Here is a 25,187-nt window from a genome sequence, read left to right on the forward strand (position 1 = left end):
CTATCTTCACCAAAACCAGAGTATGGAATTAACCCCCCTCTATTAGCAAGACCAGGAATGTCACCAGATCATATGGACTTTCAACCACACATCCAGCCAGACCACTTTCCCCCTCCCTTACGCAGAACAGACTTTAGATACCGATCTCCAATGCCAAGCCAAAGGCCAATCTCTCCACAGAGACAAGCAAGCCCTCCTGCCTCTTCACAATTGCATGGAAATGTAGTGTCAGTTATCGCCCAGCCACCTATAACAGCTGTGAGGAGTGGAATTGGACTTCAAAGGGTTCAACCCCAGTCCCAACTTCCAAGTCCCATATTGTCACCAAGAGGATCTCTGAGAAAGAGAGAAGGCCTTCCCCCTGAGCCAGGACATTCTTTTAGTCAACAACCTTATCCTGCTGGTTCTTCTCTTCCCCTTCCCAGAGCACAAAGTAAACGAAGAATACAAGTGAGAAAATCGCCTTCACCTCCTCCATCATCTTCACAAAGAGAGAGGCCTCCTCTATCCGAGTCTGCACACTCTTCCCATCAAGCTTTTCAGCCTACCTCCATCTATCATCCTCCCTCTCCTTCCCAGTCACAGAACAACAGCCAGCCCCTACCGAACCGCTCCTCCACTCGTAAATTTAGACGTGTTTCAGGAAGTCAAAATCATGCCCCTATGGGGTCTGTGAAACCCTCTACATCTAATGCCTACTTAAGAAGACGAAGTAGACGTGGACTACCTGTTACTCAACCTGTAGCACCGTTCAGGTCTTCTATTCGCAGTGGCCGAGGCACTCCCTCTGGACAAAAGAATGGTGTAGTTGGAGGCCCCATGTTATCAAGGAAATGCTCCCAACCAAAGGACTCAAAACCTGAAATGGACTTGCAAAGACCTATTGGAAGAGGACAGCCACTAGTACGTATGCCCAGAAATCACTCCACCCCTTCATTGAGACAATCATTAAGAAAACCTCCTTCAAGGCCTCAAGTATCTCGGGAGCCTTTATTGAAACAGGATGGTTCTTTTTCTCCTCAACCATTAAGGAATGTGCACCATAATGGATTGCAGTCTCCAAAACGATTTCAGAAATCATCTACCCTGCCCTGCCATGCAGCCTATCGTAAGAACCATAACTTCTACACACACTCCTCCCTACCTCATAGGATTAAGAGTCCCCAGAATGTAGGCACAACATCTTTTCAACGTCCTCTACCTTATCCAATAGCACAACCTTCTCAGAATATGAACCATGTGAACTACACAGCTAAAGAGCCAGGCACATCCTCATTTCTAACAAATTCTTCTCAAAACCTTAAAAGTATAGGTACCCCATTTCCCTCCTACCAAATTCCCTCTTCTCTACCTTATCTCACCCACCGTACAAACCAAACACAAGAAATTTATCCTCACCCATCTGTTGGAGAGCTTGTGGATGAAGCTCAGAATGTCAAAGAGGTGAGTCAAAATCCCCCTCTAGATCTAGCAAACACTTTAATGCACAACTCTCACCTGCCGAGGACCTACACATCTCCCCTACAGCCAAATGTCAACCCGGATAACACCTTTCCTTCTCATACACATTCAGCAGTACCCTGCACCCCATCAACATCATCCACCTCAGATTTGTCCTCTGCTCTACATAATTCCCAGATACGCGACAAATCTTTTACCTCATCCCTTCAGCCCTCTCTCATCGCTCATGCTTCCTCTGCACAGCAGACTGTCAGTGTTAACTCTTCACTTCTTTCTAACCTTCAGACCTTACAAATCCAAAGATCCATGTTTGATCTCCCAGTCGGCACTTTAACACTGCCCCCAAACACTGTAGAAACTCAATTTACTATAGTTGATGGAGTTGATGAAGCTGGTGGAGCCAATCACTCCCCCTCTCTTCACTCCAGTACTTTGCAGAGCCCACCTTTTGATCATCAACTACATGGTGGGACTATTATGAGCCAAAGTGAACCTGCTGAATCCTCTCCTGGACATTCGCTTCCTTCCCCTGTCTTGCCCTCTGCGTTGGTTAAAAGAAATTTACAGAAAAGTACATATCACTTACCTTGCGGCACAGTAAGGACGAGTTCAAAACCCAAATCCGCGACCATCCCTGCTTCACCTATGCTTTCCTCTGCACTACTTAATCCCAAAGTTAAAAAATCTACATACCAATTGCCCGAGGGTACTAGGGTTTTGAGGAACAAACCCTCATCTGAATCTTTTACAGCTTCCTCTCCTATGCTGTCTTCTGCACTTCTAAATGCTAATCCCCTAAAGACCTCTTATCAACTGCCAAACAGTTCAATTAAAATTCAGCAAAGGGAAGCAATGGAAAACCCTGAAAGTTCAACCCAAATGCTACCCAGTGCACAGATGAATTCTGATCCTAGTGAGGTAGCGTCTAGGCTTCCAGATGGATCGTCACACACAATTCAAGCTTCAACATCAGTCTCCAATGGGCCTCTCCTCTCTGGTGCATTGCTGAACAGCAGCATCTATGGTTCCTCATACAGGCTTTCTAACCCATCACTACTGCAAGGGACTGCTGCCAGAATGACTCCATCTGTTGACCTTTCCAGTGCTCTTAGTAACCCGAAGATCAGTCGTCCCACCTACCGTTTGCCAACTAATACTTTGATTGCTCACCACCAGTCCTCATCTACACATGAAACAGTTGACCTGTCCAGTGCTTTGTCAAAAAGCACCAACATTCGCGAGGCAGATATCCAGCAATCTGATGGTAATATAGTGCTTCAACAAGATACCCCTTATGCCCCACAGTCCTGCTCGTTAGATCTCACCGGTGCACTCCAGAACCCAGTCCTTCAGGGGGCCTCTTATCGCCTCCCTTCTACATGTGCTGTGGTGTCACCCCATGTCCAGGATTCTGTTCCTGAAAAGCACTGGGCTCAAGCCCCCGGAGTTGACGTTATGGGCACCCAGCAAGAAATGGATGCATGGGGTGAAGACAAAGTCTTACCTCATGGGACAGTACAAAACCTCAATAAGTGGTCCGTGTTTGGAGAAGACAAGCTAATGGACCACCAGCACTTGATTGCTCAGCGAAACATGGAGGATAAACCAGTGGTGTGTAATCTCAGCAGGGAAGGGGAACCTCAGGGTCCATGGTTTGACAAGGTAAATGTTCGTGACAGCGGATCTGTATCCATATGTATTTGTGAATATTTAAGGTCTTTAAGTACAAAAATGTGGTAACAATAAACAATTGTTTTAGTGATGTGACCTTTATCAAAGAATGGATTTTTGGCATTTGTGATTGTCATTTCAGATGTACTCAATCAGAAGCCTCCCCACAGTTACACACCCGGAGCAACGAGAGGAAGACGGCATTGAAGACATGACACAGCTTGAGTAACAATTTCATACACAGTACCATAAATTACCGCCTCTCAGCAATGAATACACAAGGCAGAACACACTTAAATTGAGCACAGAGAGACACGGGCAAAGTAGTACAGTAGTTGTCTTGTTTTGTTGTTGTTTTTTTGGGGGGGAGAATTTGTTATTCAAATTATGCTTATTATACTTTCATTAGGGAGATGCACGATGATGCTGTTCTTCTTAATCTAAAAACGAGGTTTGAACGGAATCTTATTTACGTAAGTGTCACAAGAATTTATTTCAAGATAGCATGTTGTATTCAAAAGTTCCACAATTTCTATCTGTATTATTGCCACTTTCATTCTTTTTTTTTTTTTTTAATGATGCCTTTCAGACCTATATAGGTAGTATTCTGGTTTCTGTGAACCCTTATAAGATGTATAACATCTATGGGACAGACATGGTCCTGCAGTACAAGGGTCATGCCTTGGGCGAGAACCCTCCGTAAGTCACTATCTCAAGTGGTTTGGAATCAATACACCAAATAGTTTATGGCATCTTCTTGCCAAAGTGACACTTATTTCTTTTGTAGACATTTGTTTGCTATATCAAACGCTGCTTATACCAAAATGATGGATGCCAAACATAATCAGGTCATAATTATCAGGTAAGAGATTGATTGACTCCATACTGATCTCACAAATAAACTGTTTCAGTGGCCCTTCATTTCATTGCGTAAATGTGCAAACCAAGATGACAAGGACATGTACGATAGTCAGTCAGTCTGATTTTATTGCTTTATGTTCCCTTTAATTCCTATTCACTGTCATTTATTACCAAGGAAAGCCTTATTTATTTATTTATTTATTTATTTATTTATTTATTAAACTAAAAACACATTTCAATGGTGTCCTGTATACAAGTGATTCGTGTGATTCTCCCATGGTAAACTCGTGTCCTACAAGAAATTATCCAGTTTCAATTAATTTCTCTGAAAATATTTATTCATGGCGACACGGTGTCTCAGCTGGAAAGCGTTGGCCTCACGGTTCAAACCCAGACCTGCCTGTGTGGAGTTTGTATGTTCTCCCCGTGCCTGCGTGGGTTTTCTCCGGTTTTCTCCCACATCCTAAAAACATGCAACATTAATTGGACACTCTAAATTGCCCCTAGGTGTAATTGTGAGTGAGGCTGTTTGTCTCAATGTGCCCTGCGATTGGCTGGCAACCAGTTCAGGGTGTACCCCGCCTCCTGCCCCCTTGACAGCTGGGATAGGCTCCAGCACTCCCGCGACCCTCGTGAGGATAAGCGACTAAGAAAATGGATGGATGGATAATTATTCATTGCAAATATATCTTTCTTCCACTAACTACCCCAGAGATGTACAGTTACTGGCAAAACAATTTTAATGCTCTTCCACTAGATGACAGAAGGTACAATAAACTTGTGTACCCACCTGTGGCCATTCATACAAAAAAATTAATCTTCCTGCAAGTACAACAGTGTACTGGCCCAGATTTCAGTGACTAAATCTTTAAATTTGTGTGTCACCACATTTGTGACCAAATTGAGCCAAGATCATCATTATCTCAGTATGGATAACTTTTGTGTCATTTTTATTTGGTGGTGTGCTGTGAGAGTTTCTAATGTAAAATGGGCGCCTTGGCTAAGTTAAAGCTGGGGAAAACACTGGCGTATGCGATGCTGAGCATGACACATTTTTGCTCTTTTTCAGTGGGGAGAGCGGGTCTGGGAAAACAGAGGCCACCAAACTTGTCCTTCGCTACCTTGTAGCGTTGCATCACACATGTGATCTTGCCCAACAGGTATCCATGCAAACTACTGTGATACATGAAAGCACACACACCCACTCACACATTCGCAAACCTGTTCATTAATCTGAACTTGAACGATGACTAATATCCTTCTGTGTGTTTTCTTTCAACGTGGGCACAGATTGAGGTAGTACCATATAAGGTTCCCTGCATGCTTTCTTTACTGTACAAACCCATCTTCACATGTGCCATCACAGTTGCTGTGTTTTGCTGTGGGGTCCTTAAATGTCACCATATTTATATCCACTGATTATAATTAATGAAGTTAAAAGTTAAACTGCGGCAGCAAAATACTGCATTTTTACATTATCATCCAGCAGAGATATGTTTAAATGCTTTATATTTGACTGGCTGCTAGATACTTGAGGCGGCTCCTCTCCTGGAGTCATTTGGAAATGCCAAAACTGTACGGAATGATAATTCCAGTCGCTTTGGGAAACACATGGAGGTCTTCATGGATGAGTGAGTATAACAGTGTTGCAAACATTCTTGGTTTTGGCACCTCCAACTCCCTTTTCAAGTCTTCTTTATTTCCTGCCTAGTGGTGTGATCCGTGGTGCCATAACTTCTCAGTATCTTCTAGAAAAGTCTCGCATCGTCTTCCAGGTGATTCCTGCAGATACACCGTCAGGGCACTTTCATAGTTTATCGAAGGAGGCGTTTATGGAAATGTTTGTTTCTTCTCCAGGCCAAAGATGAGAGGAACTATCATATCTTCTATGAGATGCTGGCAGGTCTTCCTTCTCATCAGAAGCAGACTTTCTATCTCCAGGAGGCTGAGACCTACTATTACCTCAACCAGGTGGGTGACGCTTTGCTGCAATATTTGGCGATCTTTCTCAGGCTTCTATAAAATTTGAAAAAGGAGGGAAACCCAGTATTATCATGAAGTCATTTTGTGCTTTCTCGCTTCCCTCACAGGGAGGGGATTGTGGGATTACAGGAAAGGATGATGAGGAGGACTTCCAGCGTCTGCTTGCTGCCATGGAGATCCTTCGCTTCACCTCAGATGACCAGTCGGCCATTTTCAGAGTTTTGTCTTCCATACTGCACCTGGGCAACGTCTACTTTGAGAAATATCAGGTCATGTTTCCATGGAGATTTTCATACATCTGGATATTTATCATGTGATACTGATGGGTTGAAAACTAATTTCAGATTTTAAATGCAACAGAAAAAAAAATAAAAGTTGACTGAAATTTTGCAGAAAAATGCTGGTGTTAACAGGGACCAGTTCTGCGGCCTTTGAAATCGCCTTTGCAAGCAAAAAAAAAAAAACAATGGGAATAATTTAACACAAACTTATAGAACAAATATTAGAATTTAGGTTTTGAATGTATATGTAATAGCGGCACGGTGGATCAGCTGGCAAAGCGTTGGCGTCACAGTTCTGAGGTCCTGGGTTTGATCCTAGACCCGCCTGTGTGGAGTTTGCATGTTCTCCCCGTGCCTGCGTGGGTTTCCTCCGGGCACTCCGGTTTCCTCCCACACCCCAAAAACATGCAACATTAATTGGACACTCTAAATTGCTCCTAGGTGTGATTGTGAGTGCGGCAGTTTGTCTCGATGTGCCCTGCGATTGGCTGGCAATCAGTTCAGGGTGTACCCTGCCTCCTGCCCATTGACAGCTGGGATAGGCTTGTGAGGGTAAGTGGCTAAGAAAATGGATGGATGGATCGATGTATATGCAATGTAGTGCATCAATACCTTTTGCAGTGGATATAAAAGTACAATGTAGTGATTCTGATATCTCATAGGCCTTGCTGTCCAGAATGGACCACCACTGGGGTAACCAATGTAATATTAGACAATGAAAAACCCACAAAAAAATAAAAATTGTCAGTGTCATTCAAAACAGATGTGCAGAATTTTCTAGATTGTGCGAGTGTTCCCAGTAAATGTCTGACGAGCGTAAATTAGTTTTTCGAATAGCCCTTGTTTCCCCTCTGCTGCCCTGCAGGCTGACGGCCAGGAGGTGGCGACAGTGGTGAGCACCCAAGAGATCAGGGTGGTAGCAGAACTTTTGCAGATCTCTCCTGATGGCCTGCAGAAATCCATCACTTATAAAGTCATGGTCAGTACTGAAACCTGTTTTATTGGCATTTTCAACATCTCATACGTATGTTTGCCACATACCTCCAAGTTATTACTGATGATTTGACTGGATCTTATGTTGTCTGATCGCTGTGATTATAAGGAAATTGGGCTACATCATCCTCTTGAAGAAAGTTCTTATTTACATCATTGCATTGGGGGGTTGTGGGACATTCGCCTCACGACGGCTCCGTTAGATTAAAAATAAAATAAAATAAACAAATCGTGGCGTAGTGCAGTCCTCCTTCTTTTCAACCTTGCTTCATGGGTCGATAACACATTTGGGAGATTGTTATGGTCTGATGAAACCAAGGGTGAAGTATATGGCCATGAGCCCAAATGGCAGAGTATGTTTGGCACAAACATGACACTGCGCACACTCACTGAAGCATGACGGTGACAGCAGCGTGCTTTGGGGCTGTTTTTCTTCGGGAACTGGGCCTTAGACAAGGTGGAAAAAATGATGATCACTTCAAAATATTTGTCAGTGTAAGCACAAAACCTTCAGGTTTCTGCTAGCAAGCAAAAGAAATGTTGGGAATTATGTGGGGTTAATCGGAGGCATTTCAAATAGTTGCAGATGTGTGCTGACTCCCATTTAACATGAATATAAATACTGTACAATTTGTTATTTCTGAGCACATTTGCTTCCCCAGTTATTAGGGTTATGCACAGTCGTTTATTTTTTACTTACCCTTTTGGAAAAAAAAGTCTTTCAACTGAGTTTTTAAGACCTACGTCTTATTTATTCATCAATCGACTGACTTCTGCCTCTTGTAACTAAATTACTGTGTACTACAGAACTGTTGCATGTTAACTACTTACTGATCATGCAACTGCAAATAGTTACCCTGCAGATACCATTTATTTGTCAGCCCTGTCACTTACATAATGTCGACTACTACTTCACTCTAATTTTGCACATTAGGATCAGTTACCTTAACGCAGATGCTCAACCTGTTGGCTCCTTTTCATCATACGCACAGTTGATGCTGTACGCCAAGGGTGTCACGCTCGTTTTTGTCGTGGGCCACATTGTAGTTCCGGTTTCCCTCAGAGGGACGTTATGACTGTGAAACCATAAAAATCGTTTATCGCCTCATTATATTAACGTAAAATTTATGAATTACTTTTGGAATCAGGTTACCAACCCATCATGTATGGGTTTTTCAAATATTGTTGATGTTTTGCAACGTAAAAACGCTTGCAATACCTCAACATTATGACTTATGATATGACAATTTGAAATTTTGGTACAGATTTGAACGTGAATCACGGAAGTTGACATACATGATTTGCCTTCGCGGGCCACATAAAATCATGTGGCGGGCCGGATCTGGCCCCCGGACCTTGAGTTTGACACCAGTGCACACTGTATGTGCATAAATGGCACATCCTCTTTCTTCACAGGAGACGATGAGAGACAAGATTTACACGCCGCTGACTGTGGAAAGCGCTGTAGATGCCAGGTGATGCTTAGTCATATACCCAGCATGTTTTACTTCCACTGTTAAAGTAGGCCATCAGATGACCATAAATGGCCAGAATTAGCAGCAATGAGCTATTTAGTTTCCAGTAAACTGATCATTCATTTAAGCACTAAAAACAATCATAACAAGCCCCATATTCTGTCAGATTTGTTGTCTAAAATCTTGTTTTTTTTAAAAAATTTGCTGACCACTCTTATCTGTTCTCTAGAGATGCAGTTGCCAAGATTTTGTACTCGCTGCTCTTTCACTGGTTAACAGAGAGAGTCAACGCTCAGGTGTATCCTCACCAAAATACTCTCTCCATCTCCATCCTGGACATTTATGGATTTGAGGTAAACTACTGCAATATTTTCCGGAGAGATTTTGTGAATAGAGAACATATACTTCAACTTCCTCAGCCAGACATTTTAAATAACAGGTCGTGAATGACCAGCTATGTGACCATTCCGTGTGTGTGTGTATATATATATATATTTGTGTGTGTGTGTGTTTGTGGATGTGATAACAACAGGATCTGGCATACAACAGCTTTGAGCAGCTGTGCATAAATTATGCGAACGAGTACTTGCAGTTCTTCTTTAACAAGATAATTTTCCGGGAAGAACAGGTAAGTCGCTTGCAGACTGCAAGCATCTCATTGGATAGTTGTATCCATCCAAAATGTAGGCTATTTTGCACAGAACAGTTTTCTGGTTGTCATGTAGGAGGAGTATAGCAGGGAACAAATTCCGTGGCAGGACATTCCATTTAATGACAACCAGCCCTGTATCGACCTCATTGCCGCCAAGCCTCATGGCATACTAAGAATCCTAGATGATCAGAGTTGTTTCCCACAGGTGAGCGAGAAGAATGACTAATGCATACTTAAGCATAATTCTGACACTTTTTTATTATTATTCTGCAAGTCCTTGTTCTGGTGTGTTTATAGGCGACAGATCATACATTTCTCCAAAAATGTCACTATCACCATGGCAACAACCCATTGTATGTGAAGCCAAAGATGCCCATCCCTGAGTTCACCATCAAACATTTTGCTGGATGTGTCACCTATCAGGTTTTTATACTTACTTCTGTACTTATGTTTTGTATTTCATATACCCTAAAAAGATGTGTGATGATCAAAATATTTTTCCTATCAATGGAAACGTGTGTCCCCTCCTGTATATGACACATTTTATTTCATTCTGCTTTGTCTATGTGTACTGTTTATATCCTTGGTAGATTTCTGGAAGAAGAATCTGTTCCTGACAAACTACGCAGTAGTCCCGCTATTAGCAACATAGACTTTCAGATCGTTGAAAATGATAAGTTTCAGCATGAGGCCTTACAACAATGTGAACCCAGTATGAGTACAGCTGTATTGTTTACAGTTTTGCTATCATGTAGCAATAGTGTTAAAGTTTTGTGAATGGTGAGTTCCAATGCAGCCCTCATGTCAAACCTTCCCTGGCTTCGCCTAGATGCCTTCGCTAGTGCTGTGATCTTTTCATCAGTGGTAGTAGCAGCAGGACTTCAGCTACATGGTATGTCAGGACCAAATCATATTTCAAGAAATGTCCCTTGGCTAGTGAAAATTGTACTTCGCATTGGAGCCGTTTCACGCCCATACTTTGAACTCTAACCATAATAATGAGCGCATTGTCTAATTACCACCTCGTTATAAGTCACTTCAAAATTAACCTTATTACCTTTGAAAAGAAAGAAAATTATTATATAGTTTTTGTATCACATTTTTGCTAGTGCTGAAATTGGTCAGTGCCAGAGTGTAAAATTAGCTTATACATACAATTTGAGATGCAGGAAGTTCAGAGAAACGTAAACAGTAATGGAGCACCCAAACCTAAAATTGGCAGGTGACATGATGTCAATTTTGCAGGTTTACAAGTTCCTTGATAAAAACTACGACCAGGTTCGTCAAGATGTCCTGGACCTGTTCATTCAGAGCAGGAACAAGGTGAGCGGCATATCTTCAAATATTAAAATAACAATTAGTTAAATTCAAATGAAACTGAACATGAACCAGATTACCACCTGGTTGTGGATAATATTATGTTGTGTTGACCCACAAAAAAAAAATATATATATATATATATAATCTTGTTCATGGTCACCCTTACCTCTAACTTCTTTTAGATGGTGTCAAACCTCTTCCTGGCTCATGCCGAAGTCATGGGGCAGCAGAAAGGAGGTCAGGTGACGAAGAGCAGCACGGTCACCAGGAAATACCAAGCATCCACCGTCAGCAGCAAGTTCCAACAGTCCCTCCTGGAACTCGTGGACAAGATGGAGAGGTGAAGTACACGGATCGAGACATAAAAAAAAACACTTGAAGGTTCATCACTTGTGTTTCTTTTATTGTATTTCAGGTGCAACCCATTTTTTGTCCGCTGCATTAAGCCAAATAACATGAAGGTAAATTGTTAAAACAGCCCCCTGACATTCACACAAATGTAATTAGTAATCACATGTTGACATGACAGCACGCAGGTGTGTTTGAGGTTGACCTGGTCAAAGGTCAACTACGACACTCCGGCATTATGGAAACCATCAGGATCCGCAAAGAGGGATATCCTGTCAGGATGGCATTTTCCGTCTTCCTGTTCAGGTGAAAAGCTCTATATGTTGATTTATACTGTAACAACAAAACTTATCCAACAGTATAGCTTAATTTGTGTGACAGTACACTTGTAATGGGCAGCAAAAATTATTGGAGACGCTAAATTGTGACACCTGGGATAGGCTCCAGCACTCCCGCGACCCTTCTGAGGATAAGGCAGCTAAGAAAATGGATGGATGGACACGAAATTGTCCGTAGGTGTGAATGTGTCCTGCAATTGTCTGACGACCAGTCGGGGGTGTCCCCAGCCTCTCGCCCAAAGTCAGCTGGGGTAGGCTCTAGCTCATCCCGAAACATAGTGGAGAAAAGCACTGCAGAAAATGAATGGAAATACACTCTCATAAGCCAGTTTTTCGCAAAGCGGCTATATGGAAAATCTATTTAAGCCTAGTTTGAATTTCACTAAATATAATCATTTGTATTTCTGTCAAAGATATAAATCCCTGGTGGGAATTCAACAACTGCCGTTAGCTACCGGAGACAACTGTGTGCTTCTCCTCAGCAAACTGTGCCCCCTCAAGACAGGAGACTACCATGTCGGGGTCACAAAGGTTTGCTCCTCCCTCTGGTCAAACTGATCTTTTGATGTTCTACTCAGATTATTACAAAGTACATGCAAATGTATCACCCATAATGTGCATCACATGTAGCTTTGTGCGTGTTGCAGTTGTTTGTGAAGGAGGCTGTTTACCAGCTGTTGGAGTGCAAGCGGGAGCACTGTCGCAGGCTTGCTGCACTCACCCTGCAGCGTTACGCTCGCATGTACTTTGTGAGGAAACGCTACGTAGACCTCCGCAACATGATCATCAGGCTACAGGCCCAATGCAGAGGGTTTCTGATGAGGTGGGCCACAAAATCCTCATTGCAACACTACGGTGGTAGCATTAATAATATTTCATTCACTGCAAAACAAAAGAAAAGGTACCCCAGGCACCTGCTGAGGATGTGAGAAATTAAAATAATGCAGTGGGGTGTGGGAATAATTTATATCACAACAGCTGTTCTATCACTGCTAAAATTGCTCGTGCAGTCGTAATATATACAACGATACAATAATTGGAGCATGTCTGTCCCACAGTTCTGAAGTCTGGGTTTGAATCACGGCTCAGGCCTGGCCTCCCCTGTGTTTATCTTTTAGAAGGCACTATGTGAAAATGAAAGACAGCCTGGTACGGTTCCGATCCCTCGTCCACTTTTATATCTCCCAGAAACGATATGTCAAGGTATGCGAGTGGAGACTCTCTACGCAAGCAATAAAACAAAATATTTCAAATCCAAATCTGTTGCCCTTCTTTTGCATCCCAATATCTTTCACTTGACATGTTTATGTTCGTTGCGGTCTAAATGCAGATGAAGTTGATGGCCCGTAGGAAAGCTGAGGAGGAGAGGAAGAAGAGAGAAATGGTAATACCAATCTCACATTCCTCCCCACATTATTACGCACACTTGACTCCATTTTAGATTAAAGTCAATCTTCTAACAGGAGCTGATGAAGAGAGAGGTGGTAAATGTCACACACTTGGTGATCCCTGCAGAGCTTGGTACTCTACTGCAAGCAGCAGGAGGTCTGTACTCATTACTCTCTGACACATATATGCAAGGGCTTGGTAATTGAGTCTATTTTACATTTTTTTTGTACTTGTTTTCTTTTTCTCTTGGTCAGTCAGGGGAGAATTACACTCTGACTGCCTGGCCCTGCTTCAAGCTCCTCATATCCAAGAGTCCTCTTCCAATCAACTCACTCTGCCTCTGGACATCAACAACTACCCCTTCTATCGTTACGTGCTCAGCAACTTCAGAGTAAGATCACCTGCCAGCGTCATTTTAAAACTAGCTTCAGTCTGTCACGTCATCTGTTCCACTGAACGTCTTAAAAAAACAGAATGTCATCTGTACCCCAAGCTCCTAACTCACAGGTGTCAAACTCAAGGCCCGGGGGCCAAATCTGGCTCGCCGCATGATTTTATGTGGCCCGCAAAGGAAAATGATAACAATCAACTTCCATGATTAAAAAAAATCTGTACTAAAGTTTCAAATTGTCATATCATAAATGATAACAGAGATATTGCAAGCAATATTCTGTGCCCAAACAACAGCAATAGTTAAAAAACCCATTACCCTTGATTTGTTATTATAAAACTAGCTCATAAATGTAATCTGTAAATATGATGTGAAAGATTTTGATGGTTTCACATTCATAACGGCTCTCTGAGGGAAACTGTAACTACAATGTGGCCCGCGACAAAAATGAGTTCGACACCCCTACCCTAACTGCTGTGAAATAATGACAAAATAATACACACACTCATCCCAAAAACGTATGCAATGTAAAAATACTACAATGTCTGTCTAGAATTTGACTGACACAATCAGTGCATCCTTGTGGTAGGAGCCCAAGTTCGGGATGTTGCTGACACCCCTGGAAGCACCTCTAACATGCATAGAAGAGGACCTGAAAGAAGCAGCACTGCAGATTTTCAACATGGTAGGTGGACCTTTCTTTCACTGCTTAAATTTAAGTCAAATGTGACAAATCACACAAAGTAGAATGTCACAAACTCCGCAATCCTGATTGATTATTTTGTTTGCCTCCATTTATTCACCTACAGGTGTTACGATTCATGGGGGACCCTCATCTCAATGGGGCACAGGAAAACATTTTTGGCAATTACATCGTCCAAAGAGGTCTTTCATCTCCGGGCTTGCGGGATGAGATCTTGGCGCAGGTGGTCAACCAGGTGTGGCGAAATTTCAACGCTGACAACGCAGAGAGAGGCTGGCTTCTGTTGCTTGGATGTGTCTGCAGCTTCGCGCCCTCACCACAGATGGACAGATATCTACTCAAGTAAAAACAATAATTAGATGATCTACTGTATGCGTATATGCTAAAAATAATCAAAGGTCTAGTGTTCAATTTGTAACTGCTCTTTAGGTTTGTTTCTGACCACGCTGCCACTGGTTGCCACGCATTGCTACAGCATAGACTCATGCAGGCCAGTCAGAAAATGCAGCAGAACTCAGGCCCCGCCTCTGAGACCTCACGGATTTACCCGCTGTCGCTACTGGAGTGGACGGCCAACAGGAAAAAAGCTAACATGGTGTTACAGGTGCATTGTTTTGATGGTAAGAAGAAAATCATCTGGGTTTTTGACAATGATTGTAATCAAATGACGTTGTTATTTCATTTGATTTAAACAAAAGTCTAATTGCAGTTTTGACTTTAAAGCACTAACTGGGTCCAATGATTCATGATGATGTAGGAGAGTCTTTGCTGTGTCCCGTCCACTCCTGGACCAGCGGCGAGGATATAGCGGGAGATGTCCTCCGCCACAGGTGGTCATTCAAAGGTTTATCAATTTTAATGAAAGACATTGTAAATGACCTTCCAATATATCCTCGAATATTGCCTTCTACTCTAAAAGACACAATCCTTCAAATAAAGGGCTGATTTTGTCACCAACCAATGCAGTTAGATTCATTTTCTGTAGATGCAGTTCAGTACGTCACCACCTCATTAGGTCAGTGTTTCCACTTGATAAAAGATTCAACCAACACATTATTTGGTTGTATGGTTTGGTTCATAGTTGTTGCATTTGAAGGAACAAAATTTAAAACAAACTCATTTGTGCAAACAGGACAATCTTTAATGATATTTGAAATGAAAAATCTTCTTCTTCTTCTTCTTCTATATATATGCACAGTGGAAATCACAGGTGTCAAACTTGAGGCCCAGAAGCCAGATACGGCCCGCTGCATGATTTTTTTGTGGCCTGCGAAAGCAAATCACGTGTATCAACTCCCATGACTTATGTTAAAATCTGTACCAAATTTTCCAATTGTCATATCATAAATGGTAACGTTAAGATATTGTAAGCATTTTTGTGTTACCAAACAACAATAGTTGAGAAACCTTCGATTGCAGATTCCGAAACTAGGTCATAAATTTTATGTTTATGATGAGGTGATAAGAGCTTTTATGGTTTCACAATCATAACAGCCCTCTGAGGGCCTAACTAGAACGTGGCCCGTGACAAAAACGAGTTCGACATCCGTGGCAAGTGCAACAGCATGTAGTTTGTTTTTTTGCTCGGAAATAAAACGCAGCCCATCTCAAATACTTTCAATCTCCTTTAAATACAATATTACGCTATTGGAGGAAATATAATATTTGCTTTGTGGGGATCTTGCAGAGGTGTGTCCGAATGGTGGAGAGGGAGTTCAATCCTGATGATGGAGCACGGCCAGTGGGTGGAGTTAGCGGGTCACGACTACGTGATGGACCTCATTGCAGACATGGAGCTTCCCAATGACTTCCCAAAGCAGAAGAGCTACTTCATCATCAGTACTGACAACCCCACTAGAGTCAGAGCCAACGCTAGCCTGTGAGTACACAAGTAACTCTCCATTCACGACCTGATACAGTACTGTGAAGCTTTTTTTTTTTTTTTTTGCTCCAAGCAGATGTCTGTTTTGTTCCAGAACATTATTTGGTAGTGGCTTTGACTCAGATGATGAACTTCTGCCTTCTGTTCTTCTAAGCGGGGACTGCAGACCACCCTACAGCCTGTCTGACTCTGACGGTTACCACAGCCACGGTGCACACACGTGCATCTTTCACTGATATATCGATTCCACAGCTGTATAATTTGGTTTCTTATAGGCTTAATGTGTTTGCTTTAAACTGTAGCATTCAGTGAGGTTCCCAGAAATGATGCTAGTGCATCAGGCTAAAGACAAATGGGCCTTTTTCACTTCTTCTATTTTTTCATGCATTTCTTTTCATCCTAGCTAATACTTTTGTTACTTGAGAGTAAATGTATGTGCTCCTGCAAAGACACATACACAATCTTAAAAACGTTAAAGATTGAAATATTCGTGAGAGCGCAGACTTCTGCTAAGGTGGAAAAATGGCACATGAGAGAATAGTTTTGCACTTAACACTTATACTTAATGAGGTTGCCAGTGTGTGTATCAGTGCTTTGGAATGAAGCGAAGGGTCTTTCTGCTTTACTTTCAGTCGAGTCCGATGCATTCAGTGATGGTCAGACTCAGAGAGGAATGGACCGCTATCTGGACAGCCTGTTCGAGCCCGTGCTGTCGGACAGCAGTGTGGTGAGTGCACAGTTCATCGACAAGTGTAACTGTATCAAATATCACACATATCTGAACTGCGTTGTTGATACACATGGGAAATTCCGTTATGTTTATTTTGCAGCACTTAGCATTTTTTTTAATTAAAAGCCCTGAATTATTAAAAAAAAGGAAGTAAAATCAATGCCATATATCCTCTCCTCTTTTTTATTCATGGATGAAGAACAGTGCTGATGGATGAATCATTTCAACCTCAGCTTTGATATAGTGTGGAAGGGATAAAATTAGGTTACAGAGTGACTTACAATAATGTACTGTAACTTTGAGCAAGAAAATGCTGCACAATACATACCGTCCATGTATTTTATGGATGTTTTTAGTTGTTATCTACTCTCTATTAAACAGCCCTTTGTGTTTGATGAAGTGGGCTTCATTTTTGTTTCTGTGCCTGTCCTACATACTTTTCCTTGTTTGTGGAAACGGAAAAGACTGGAACTTTGGCAGCAAGGATTAAGGGGGGTGGAGGCATCTCAAGAGGCGAAAGAAAAGAGGAGGAGAGTCACCCGGTCCCGAGTCGATCATTTCCGCGTGCAATACACCCTGGAGGTAAACATTCCCAAAAATTACTTTTACATTCCTAGGTGTTTTCCATTGGTTTATTGATACTGTAACTGGCCCACCAATTTTGTTTATATTTTTGTGTGCTGTGTTTGACTACATACATTACAGAATCAATTGGTATGCAAATGTGATTATCCCTACTTTTGTCTTTTCAAGTTCCATCAGTTACTCTATTCAGGTTTGTGGTTAAATGCTTGGTCAGTGCAATGAATAGTACAATTTTAAAAGTATGGATACTATAAATACACGTACACCAACAGTTTTCATATGGCACCTAAGGATTTAAGATGATTTTTTTAGACTAAAATAAGCATCAGTTTTTTTATTCATGCAATAGCGTAATTTGGATACAAATTGGCGCATTCAATAGACCAATTTAAAAAATGAAGAATCTTGAACTATAGCTAAAGTAATGACCAAGGTTTGCGGTAATTCTGTAAGATGTGTGATTTTGGCACATATCATTCAAGTTAAAGTTTTTTTTTAACATTACATTGAGCACTTCAAGGCGCTAACTGTACGCTTCATTAAACGTAGCGACTGTAATGGGCACTGTTCGTCCTCATGGTTAATGCAATGACAACTATTCAGTGTAAGCACACATGGCTCATCTGATCTCCTTTACTCTCGTTCCCTCTCCGGTTAAACGCTCATTTTGTTGCTGCCAACCTTTCAATTGTTCTGCGTGTAAGGGCGTGGGTGTTTTTGTGTTTACATTGCAGCTATTTTATTTTCTTAATAGTATTTTGACATTGTTTACAAGTTTGTATCAGTTGTTCATACTACTACTTTAATGGACAATGTATCTTTGTTATCTCCTAAGGTATATTGATCATCAGGATGTTACCGTATATGTATTATGTGTTATCTTTGTAGCACATTATTTTAGGATGTGTTGAATGTGTGTGTTTGAGAATATTTTCTGCTACTTCCCAAATCTGCTAAAAATGTCTGACCTTCCTGTGGTGAAACATTTCCTTTTTTTTTTTTTTTTTAGCCACATAATGTATTTTCCTTTTCCAGATGACCATAGCAGTTATATTCCAATTAAAAATGAGAATGAGAAACGTTTCCTAACTTACATGTTCCTTGCTGCTCCTCAAGCTGTGCCAGTACTCCCAGTAGCAGGAGGGATGATGCCACCTATCCCAGCTATGCCCATCCCCTCTCACCACCATCACCATGAAAAACACCAACAGCAGCAGCAGCCACAATACCACCAATACAACCGACCTCAGCCCTCTTCCTGTCAAGTGACTTCGTCCACTTGCTCCGATGTAAACCCCACCCAGCCATCCAATCATGCCCCCTCTGTGGGCCCCTCTGTGGTCCCTGGTCCTGTGAGTGCTCCCAATGTTGCATCACACGGCACCAGTGTCCCAGGTTTGGGGTGGCCCCCATTCTCCCCCGTGCCTGTAATTCCAGGGCTGCCTATTTTGACAGGTGCGTCAGCTGCAACAATGGAATGTTCTTCAGCATGCGTGGCCTCAGGGCGTGATGAAGAAAGATGTCTCTAACAATATTCCACATTAGTGTGACTTACAGCCATTCTACAGTGTGTTGTAATGCTTGTAGTGATTTTTTTCCTCTCCTATTTTTGAGATTCTCAGTTTATTTCCCTTGTACAGGAACATGAAGTATTTTATCTGGTTGTCCTTCAGGAACGGAGCACACATTACTGACTCAACAGCAACAAGCCATTATCAACCAGCAAGCCATCATTCTGGTATATACACTATAACAGAATTGAAATGTTCATTGTAGTTAATAAACTTTTGACTACATTAAATCACCCATTCCACCTTTTTCCCACCCCGAAAATATTTAAAAAATCATTTCTACTTTTGCCTCCTAATGTCTTAAGTTTTGCAATTCTCTCCTCTGTCTCCATTTAGTTCAGAATGCTGCAAGCTACCTGTTTGTCTTGATCCCATAGGTCCAGCCCCATCACTCACATTCCGTCGTCTTAGCACTAGCTTCTTGTTAATTTTAAGATTCAGTGCAAAATTTAAAGTTATTACAGAACCCTCAATGGTCAGGCTCCTCCATACTTGGTGGATCTGGTGTCATTCTATTGTCCCGTTAGATCCTTTTACCCTGTCCCTCACACAAGATTAAAAACCAAACGTGACAAAGCCTAGCAGTCCCTTGCCCCCATTTTGTGGACTGGACTTCCATTTGAGCTACGAGCTGTCTCCTGTGTAGAATTAAAATAAACAAATAAAACAGTTAAAACCACACTTGTTTAAACAGGTATTCCAGTAAATCTTGGTAACTCATGCATCGTTATTATTTTTTTATACATTAACTGTATAATATTTGTGACCGTTATTTTGTATTTTAACAATGTTATGAGTCCTCTCTGTGAGAAATCATAAATACTGTAAATAAGATTGAGCAACTTAAACATTAGTAACTTAAAAACCCATTGTAACAAAATTTTGGCCTCAAACGACATTTATAGTGCTACATTAATCTCTCTCTCTGATTTTTTTCGTCCATCCGTTTACAAACTAGCTTTTGTCAGTGGAAATGTACTAAATGACACACATGCTAAATTCATCCTGCAAAATAAACAGGAAACCATTTCTTAGAAAGCACTTACAGTGAATAGACCTAAAGTGTTTGAGCTCCTGTTGCCACGTCAGTGTCATACCTAGCAGGCATTCACATCTTCATGTGTGCAAGCAAATACTCACGCGAAGACTCGGTCAATATTTTGACCTCCCTCATGGTTCTCCGTGTGTTCTACAGGCCCAGCAGATGACCATGCAGGCCATTGCCATCCAGCAACAGATGATGTCCTCCTTCCCTGCCTCTCAGTCGTTGCCACTTCATTATTACATTCACTCACCACAACATTCTCACACTCCAAGCCCAGAAAGCGTAAACACACCCGTGGTATACTTTACTTTTCTGCAAGCATGCGTGACAGACCACTGCCAATCCACATGTGACCTTCTCAATCTCTGCAGATGAAAGAGCGAGAGGATTCACCACCAAGGTTCAGCTCTCAGCGCAAAAACAGTACGTGCGTATTCTGCTTTGCACAGCACATTTTCAGACCCCTCCAGAGACGTTCGGTCGGATTCAAGTCTCGGCTGGGCCAGTCAAGGACATTCACAAAGTTAACCTGATGCTACTACTGTATTTCGATAGCTTGTACACAACAGTACACCAGAGCTTCAATATCTTCACATGACATTTTGTTGAAATATCTGCACTAGTCAGTTTGAATAACGTGGAAAGCATATACATTATAGCTAAAATTAAGTTCAACAAGTTGTCAGCGAATTTCACGATATTGAATAATTCATTTCATGGTCCAACACGAGGTCCCCCTCCAGAGGATGTGGTCCGTGCCAGTGTGAGTAACACCGAACGCATGGAGCCCAGCCACGACATCAAAGACATCATCAAACAGCACAAGCCCGCCAGCATGACTCCCTCTGGGTCTTCCGTCAGACGGTAACATACACACTGCATGCACATATTCAATGCACGTGATTATATCAGTCAAATGATTGCAGTGGCACCTGGTTACATGTGTTCAGGAAAGATGAGGGAAAGGTTTTCACGAAGAAGCCAGACCCCCATGACGAAGCCATGGAGATCCTTAAAGACCAAATGGCCAATCCACCTCAACCGGTACATTGCACACAAATACACACGCTCACACGTGCTCATATAACTTACATGCAAATGTGAATTCACTTTGACGATTACTTTTGGTCTCGGACTCAGAGGAAGTCTCAATCTTTTCATCATAAAGAGGAGAGTGGAGACGGTAAAATTACAAAGCCCAACTCCAACATGGGCCACGCTCCTCCTGCAGGTGAGTTTTTCATGTACTTGATTGAATATGAGATTCAGCTTTCCATGAACATTTAATATTGGCAAAAAGGTATACCGGATACTGTATATTTTGGTTCACCTATTGTGGGTTTGTGGAACATATTTACATGCCTCTCCCAGAAATATCTGCCTTTGGAGTGAAATCATGAAATATTTCATTTGTATTACTTAGAACATATCTATTATATCATCAAGGATGATCTATGATTTTCAAGTGATTTGTGGTGCACCATTTTACAATGTAGACAACATACCAGGAAATCTACAGTCCTGTACTATTTATACCAGCGGTTCTTTGCATGAATGTTGATGACTAATTTGTGTGCGTGCGTCCAGTCTGCAGAGAGTTGCCGGTCGAAAATGAGGTCATCCAGACTAAACTCCACAGCAGGACCAGTGATGACTATTACACCTACACCAATGTCCCCTGGAAACTTTACTTGAGGAAGGAGGTGACCCTATTAATTGCTCAGCACCAATATGCTTTTTTCTACAATCATTTTTGATTCTTTGAGTAATCTTCTTCTTCAAGGTGTTTTATCCGAAAGAGAACCTCAGTGATCCGCTGATGCTGGATCTGATCTTCAGACAGGTTGTTTCAAGTCTTCTTTTCCTTTCGGCTTGCCCCAGTAGGGGTCGCCACAGCGTGTCAACTTTTTCCATCTAAGCCTGTCTCGTGCATCTTCCTCTCTAACACCCACTGTTCTCATGTCTTCCCTCACAACATCCATCAACCTTTTCTTTGGTCTTCCTCTCGCTCTTTCGCCTGGCAGCTCCATCCTCAGCCCACTTCTACCAATATACTCACTCTCTCGCCTCTGGACATGTCTGGACAGGTTGTTTCATGTATTCATTATATATTGTTATTACACTACATTCTTGACTTTTCAGAGTCAGTAATTTACATTGTTTGCTACATACATTACAGTGTTGAGCAACTGGTTTTATGAGACATGAAATTCATTTCTGGCATTAAGATGTTTGTTGTATTGCTCATTTTCTCTGAGTTCTCCAGGTGGTACATGACACATTCTGTGAGGCCTGCATTCGTATTACTCAAGAGGAGCGACAAAAGATGAAAACTCTCTTCGGTATGTAAACCAATCAAACCGATTTCCACACTTCTAACTTTTCTGCACACTCAGGAGTTCAGACTAATGTTATTACATGTAGGAATTTATTATACAACTTGTCCTGTATGGTCATTGGGAAGCTGTAAGACATGCAGCCATATGACAGCTTAGCCACATAACCAGTCGTTCCCGTTCCAGACTAAGAGTTACATACTATTTTCCTTGCAGTTGAAAACCAGGTGGATCAGGTTGTTGGAACTCACACTGAGAATGTGAAGAAGAAGGTGGTTGCCATGGCAAGAGACTCATGGGAGATCTACTTCTCTCGCCTTTTCCCAGCCTCTGTGAGTTCTTGGCATTCGTTAGGTCCACTCGTTTTGGTTTAAAATAATTGTTTTTTTATTTCAATATTTACCCATGATTTTGTTCCTTTTCATTGAGGATGTATTGACCTTGGAAATACTCAGCTGTCCATTGTGCGTTGTTGTGTGTTGCAGGGCAGTGTGGGGACAGGAGTGCAGGTGTTGTCCGTGTCACAAAAAGGGATTAAGCTGCTTAAGTTGGTGAGGAAAAGCTCCACTGGTCCAGACTACTTCAGAGTACTAAGGCCTTACAGGTGCATCTTACATAGGATATTATAAAAAAAACACAATAAAGTAATGAAAACACTTAATTATATTATGAACAATGTCAACGGCACTGTGGGGGAACTGGTAAATTGTTGCCTTACAGTTCAAGTCCTGGGTTCAATCCCGGACCCGCCTGAGTGGAGTTTGCATGTTCCCCCGTGCCTGCGTGGGTTTTCGCCGGACACTCACATTTTTTTTTTTTTTTACCACATCCAAACATGCATTAATTGTGGACTAAATTGCCCTTAGGTGTAATTGTGAGTGCGACTGTTGTTTATCTCTATGTGCCCCGTGGCAACCAGTTCAGGGTGTACCTCGCCTCATGCCCAATGATACCTGGGATAGACTCCAGCACTTCCCCAATACTTGCGAGGATAAGTGGCTCAGAAAATGGAAAATGGATTAGCAATGTCTGGCCATTACATATGCAAGAAATGAATGAATATATGCATTCTGTTTCATCTTAGCATTCTTGTAAGAAGAAAAAACCTTTTCTTGATTGTTCTCTTATACTAATAGTTGGAAGCATCCAATTAAAAAGGTCTTAGTAAATTGAACAGTTAAGATCCATTGTTAGCATACAGGGTGGCACAGTGTCCGCCTCGCGGTTCTGAGGACCCGGGTTCAAATTCGACCTACCAAGTGTGCAGTTTTCATGCTCTCCCCGTGCCTGTGTGGGTTTTCTCCGGGCGCTCCGGTTTCCTCCCACATCCCAAAAACATGTGCGCTAGGTTAATTGACAACTTTGTATGTGTTTGTGTGACTGGCTGTTTGTTCATATGTTTGTGTATATCGCTTCCTATCCAGCTACTCGGACATCTTGTTCGTCTCCATTCCATCCAAAAACATGTTGGAGTTCAATCTGGTCAATGAGAAGCTGATTCTGTTTTCGGCTCGAGCCCAGCAGGTCAAAAGTATGATCGACTACTTCCTCACAGAGATTAAGAAGGTCAGAGAGCTTTTCTTTGAAAGTGTATGTATTTTAGACACACTTCTGCTTCAACTCTAGTGTAGTAACAATCTTGTAATACCAGTACTGTGAACCAACACGTATTAGCAGATTGGCATTAGCCAATATTATGAGTCCCATTTATTATTTTTTTTTTTTGCCGAACCTTTCCTCCGTTACTCGCTGAAAAACATCTTTATTCAGTTTTTTCTTTGTGTGCTCAGGCCAAAGCCATGTCTAATATAAAAAAATATTGCTTTGACACCATTTTGTGGCCAAGGAACTATATCAACATAAGGAAAGGAGCTTCATTTAGTGAGGCCTTGGCCCTCTCTTATTGATTTGTTGCCTTCTTGTACTGTAATTAGAAACCTTTTTGAATGGTTGTCACGTCTTCACATATTTTTTTTTCTATTTGAGACCGTGATCGGTCTCTATCAACATGAACAATGCATCTTGATGTATGAACAGAGCATAGATATGCATACATAACCTGTCAACATGCTGTGTCCCTGCTCTGCCAGGATTCGGAGTATATGGTGGCAGTGAGGAACTACATCAATGAGGACGGGACGCAGCTGAGCTTCCACAAAGGGGATATCATCAGACTACAGCACATGGAGGGCCTGGAGGCTGGTGAGATGCACACTTGCATTGTTATGCTGTAAACCACAAACAGTTGATGTTTACCGAACACTGTGTCTGGGCTTCATGTCATGCCCATTGTGTACGTGTTTTTGCACATCCTTGTGTTTAGGCAAACGTTATGGCTGCATTGTGAAGAAAAAGGTGATGCTGTTGGAAGAACTCAAGAGACACACCCCTGATTTTGGTGGGTTGGAAAAGGTTTTGCCTTCTTGTTGACTGGATTGTATTGGCATATTATTAACAGTGGTAACATAGTGTTTGCATGCATTTTTGTAATTGTGTAGCAAGTGTCTCTTTTCGTGAAACCATTGCAGTGATTGGCTGTGGTACCTGGGCCTTCAGTTCAGGACTTATTCCACTTCTCAATTAAAAAAAAACAACATGTGATCCAAAAAAACAAGAAACAGTGACATTAAGTTCTGCTATGTATGTTATCTGAAAGTGTCCCAAATTAACATTTATACTGCAACACTGCAAATTCCAAGTCCCATACCAAGCAAAACACACGGCTATGGTCAGCCCAGAATGAGACCAGGTTTCCCCGGACGGCCAAGTGGCCTCCCATGCTGTCCAAGCGGGAAGCATACTGAATGAGATGATTTAAAAATTAAAAACATTTTTTTTTTTTTTATGTGTGTTGTTTGGGTGGCACGGTGGAGCATCTGGAAAGCGTCGGTCTGACAGTTCTGAGGTCCCGCGTTCAATCCCGGACCCGCCTGTGTGGAGTTTGCATGTTTTCCTCGTCCCTACGTGGGTTTTCTCCGGGCTCTCCGGTTTCCTCCCACATCCCCAAAACATGCAACATTATTTGGACACTCTAAACTGTCCCTTGGTGTGATTGTGAGTGCCGCTGTTTGTCTCGCTGTGCCCTGCGATTGGCTGGCAACCAGTTCAGGGTATACCCTGCCTCCTGCCTGTTGACAGCTGGGATAGGCTCCAGCATTCCCTGCGCCCCTTG

General features: G+C 42.0%; 1 protein-coding gene across 1 annotated transcript in view; it reads left to right on the top strand.

The window, feature by feature from the left end:
* The window catches only part of myo15aa (myosin XVAa), a 35,107-nt gene that overhangs the window by 2,307 nt on the left and 7,613 nt on the right, over positions 1-25,187 (top strand). Inside the window, exons 3-50 of the mRNA XM_061846461.1 lie at positions 2,286-3,123; positions 3,275-3,357; positions 3,542-3,605; positions 3,722-3,831; positions 3,920-3,994; positions 5,063-5,153; positions 5,521-5,624; positions 5,705-5,768; positions 5,851-5,964; positions 6,084-6,245; positions 7,123-7,236; positions 8,667-8,725; positions 8,955-9,078; positions 9,258-9,353; positions 9,451-9,582; positions 9,675-9,800; positions 10,623-10,700; positions 10,880-11,037; positions 11,113-11,158; positions 11,227-11,351; positions 11,797-11,914; positions 12,031-12,206; positions 12,502-12,586; positions 12,714-12,767; positions 12,847-12,928; positions 13,027-13,163; positions 13,753-13,848; positions 13,973-14,208; positions 14,296-14,486; positions 14,624-14,696; positions 15,554-15,745; positions 15,843-15,958; positions 16,381-16,475; positions 16,943-17,060; positions 18,737-18,801; positions 19,830-19,976; positions 20,051-20,102; positions 20,411-20,543; positions 20,630-20,723; positions 20,820-20,910; positions 21,267-21,382; positions 21,463-21,522; positions 21,946-22,021; positions 22,232-22,347; positions 22,501-22,619; positions 23,440-23,581; positions 24,106-24,217; positions 24,339-24,413. Coding sequence (XP_061702445.1) covers positions 2,286-3,123; positions 3,275-3,357; positions 3,542-3,605; positions 3,722-3,831; positions 3,920-3,994; positions 5,063-5,153; positions 5,521-5,624; positions 5,705-5,768; positions 5,851-5,964; positions 6,084-6,245; positions 7,123-7,236; positions 8,667-8,725; positions 8,955-9,078; positions 9,258-9,353; positions 9,451-9,582; positions 9,675-9,800; positions 10,623-10,700; positions 10,880-11,037; positions 11,113-11,158; positions 11,227-11,351; positions 11,797-11,914; positions 12,031-12,206; positions 12,502-12,586; positions 12,714-12,767; positions 12,847-12,928; positions 13,027-13,163; positions 13,753-13,848; positions 13,973-14,208; positions 14,296-14,486; positions 14,624-14,696; positions 15,554-15,745; positions 15,843-15,958; positions 16,381-16,475; positions 16,943-17,060; positions 18,737-18,801; positions 19,830-19,976; positions 20,051-20,102; positions 20,411-20,543; positions 20,630-20,723; positions 20,820-20,910; positions 21,267-21,382; positions 21,463-21,522; positions 21,946-22,021; positions 22,232-22,347; positions 22,501-22,619; positions 23,440-23,581; positions 24,106-24,217; positions 24,339-24,413 — 5,930 coding nt within the window. The remainder of the gene's footprint in view (positions 1-2,285; positions 3,124-3,274; positions 3,358-3,541; positions 3,606-3,721; positions 3,832-3,919; positions 3,995-5,062; positions 5,154-5,520; positions 5,625-5,704; positions 5,769-5,850; positions 5,965-6,083; positions 6,246-7,122; positions 7,237-8,666; positions 8,726-8,954; positions 9,079-9,257; positions 9,354-9,450; positions 9,583-9,674; positions 9,801-10,622; positions 10,701-10,879; positions 11,038-11,112; positions 11,159-11,226; positions 11,352-11,796; positions 11,915-12,030; positions 12,207-12,501; positions 12,587-12,713; positions 12,768-12,846; positions 12,929-13,026; positions 13,164-13,752; positions 13,849-13,972; positions 14,209-14,295; positions 14,487-14,623; positions 14,697-15,553; positions 15,746-15,842; positions 15,959-16,380; positions 16,476-16,942; positions 17,061-18,736; positions 18,802-19,829; positions 19,977-20,050; positions 20,103-20,410; positions 20,544-20,629; positions 20,724-20,819; positions 20,911-21,266; positions 21,383-21,462; positions 21,523-21,945; positions 22,022-22,231; positions 22,348-22,500; positions 22,620-23,439; positions 23,582-24,105; positions 24,218-24,338; positions 24,414-25,187) is intronic.

This window comes from Syngnathoides biaculeatus, chromosome 16 (genome assembly GCF_019802595.1).
Source record: "Syngnathoides biaculeatus isolate LvHL_M chromosome 16, ASM1980259v1, whole genome shotgun sequence".
Classification (NCBI taxonomy): Eukaryota; Metazoa; Chordata; class Actinopteri; order Syngnathiformes; family Syngnathidae; genus Syngnathoides; species Syngnathoides biaculeatus.